Source organism: Girardinichthys multiradiatus, chromosome 15 (assembly GCF_021462225.1).
Source record: "Girardinichthys multiradiatus isolate DD_20200921_A chromosome 15, DD_fGirMul_XY1, whole genome shotgun sequence".
NCBI classification, from domain to species: domain Eukaryota; kingdom Metazoa; phylum Chordata; class Actinopteri; order Cyprinodontiformes; family Goodeidae; genus Girardinichthys; species Girardinichthys multiradiatus.
In genome coordinates, this window is record NC_061808.1 from 33,002,354 (window position 1) to 33,004,273 (window position 1,920).

The following is a 1,920-nucleotide window of genomic DNA, read 5'->3' on the forward strand; positions in this document are numbered from 1 at the left end:
CTATATTGGATACTGAATTCAGAGCTGCACAGTGAGTACTGATTTTCCAAGATCACATTCCAACTTGGGGAGTGTTTTTGTTGTTTTTCAGGAAATCCAGCTTCTAAAACCCAAAATAACTCACCATTAATTGTGACAATTAAGTAAATATACAGTAAACCACTTGCAATTTGTTGCATTCTATTACAAATGCATTACAATACAACAGTACAACAGCTTAATCACAAAAATAGAAATAACTTCTTAAAGTGACAGCAGGGAGCATCTCACCTTGGATACAAAAGAATCCCCAGTCACACTAATGAACAGCCAATAAACACATAGAGATGGAATAATAAATCTGAAGCAGGTAAGCTGTTTCAGTCATTCAGGGACCAGGGACACATTCCACTTTCACTTCTTAGCATAGAATTAAAAAAACACATTGAACTAAATGATGCAGTTTTTTTTCCAGGACTGATGATATGGTTGAAGATCAGCGTCTCTGTAATGAATCACTAGAGCTGCATAGACAAACTGTGACCTATTATGCATTAAGTGTTTTTGTTGTGTCTTTGTCACTTCTAATCATATGTGGAAATCTTCTTGTAATCATCTCTGTAATTTACTTCAAGCAGCTCCACACTCCAACAAACTACCTTATCCTCTCTCTGGCTGTGACTGACCTGCTAGTTGGGGCTTTAGTTTTGCCTTTCAGTGCAATATTGTCTGTGAGGTCATGCTGGTATTCAAGTTATTTACTCTGTAAAATGCGAGGCTTTTTCGATATGTTACTATGTACATCATCCATTTTAAACTTGTGCTTTATCTCTGTTGACAGATATTATGCAGTGTGTCATCCTCTAACGCATAGAAGTAAAATAAATGTTCATGTTGCTCTGACAATGATCCTGGTGAGCTGGGCTATTCCTGCTCTACTTGTGATTGTCATCACAGTTCATGGGATAGGTAAAGATAATCCTAGCTGGAGGTGTAGGATATTTCTAGGTACAAAGGAATCCACAACTGGATCTATTTTTGCGTTTTATATTCCAGCCTTTATAATTTTAACTATCTATCTAAAGATTCTGGTGGTGGCAAAGAAGCAGGCACGCCGCATCCAGAACACTATGAAGTCTGGTGCAACTGTCAGTCAGATGGACAAAAAGGCGAACATAACGCTGGCTATAATAATGGGAGTCTTCCTCATGTGTTGGACTCCTTTTTTTCTGTCTATTGGTTTTTACAGAATGGAAATATTCACAGTACCAGATATAATAATTGAATCATTTAAATGGCTTGGATGGTCTAATTCTATGTTAAATCCACTGGTTTATGCTTTCTTTTACAGGTGGTTCAGACGGGCTTTTAAAATGATCATTCATGGGAAAATATTTGAAGGAGATTTTTCCAATACAAATCTGTTGTGAATTATGATACCATATGTTTACAAATTATAACCAACAATATGCTTCTGTTATTTATAGTGTTCAATGTACCATGCAAATAGAACCTGTAGAGTAACACCTGTGACAACATACAGAAAGAAATGGTGTGCTTCATTACTTTTACTTCACTGTTGAGCTCTTTTACTGCTGTTGCTTTTGCATGTTTTGAAGATGCGCTGAATAGAAAAATTAGATGTACTATTTGTGTTTTTCCTCAAAAATCAAAGCTCCCTCTGTGTTTTTTTTTTTTGCTTGAAATTTTTTTTAAGTGATCTCATTGCTGATTGGCATTGTTTACATTATTTGGCTTAGTAAATGCCACTATTGTCTCTGCCTACACTTGTTTATAACTCTGTTCTTTGTGACCCAGTGCATTATTGGAATTAGCAAGTCCAATCAAATCCATTCAGTAATGAAAAATCTGAGAGACTTGCCACTGAATTATTTTACACTTACTTTACACTACAATCAATTATCCACCTATTCATACACA

At 35.7% G+C, this 1,920-nt stretch overlaps 1 protein-coding gene across 1 annotated transcript; it reads left to right on the forward strand.

Annotated features, from left to right (window-relative positions):
* Nucleotides 1–464: 464 nt before the first annotated feature.
* LOC124881847 (trace amine-associated receptor 1-like) lies at nucleotides 465–1,409 on the forward strand. The gene has a single exon (XM_047387669.1). The coding sequence runs from the start codon at nucleotides 465–467 to the stop codon at nucleotides 1,407–1,409; it is 945 nt and encodes a 314-aa protein (XP_047243625.1).
* Nucleotides 1,410–1,920: the final 511 nt, after the last annotated feature.

Excerpts from the sequence above, each read along its gene's own strand:
- LOC124881847 (XM_047387669.1), top strand. The coding sequence starts at position 465 with ATGGTTGAAGATCAGCGTCTCTGTAATGAATCACTAGAGCTGCATAGA.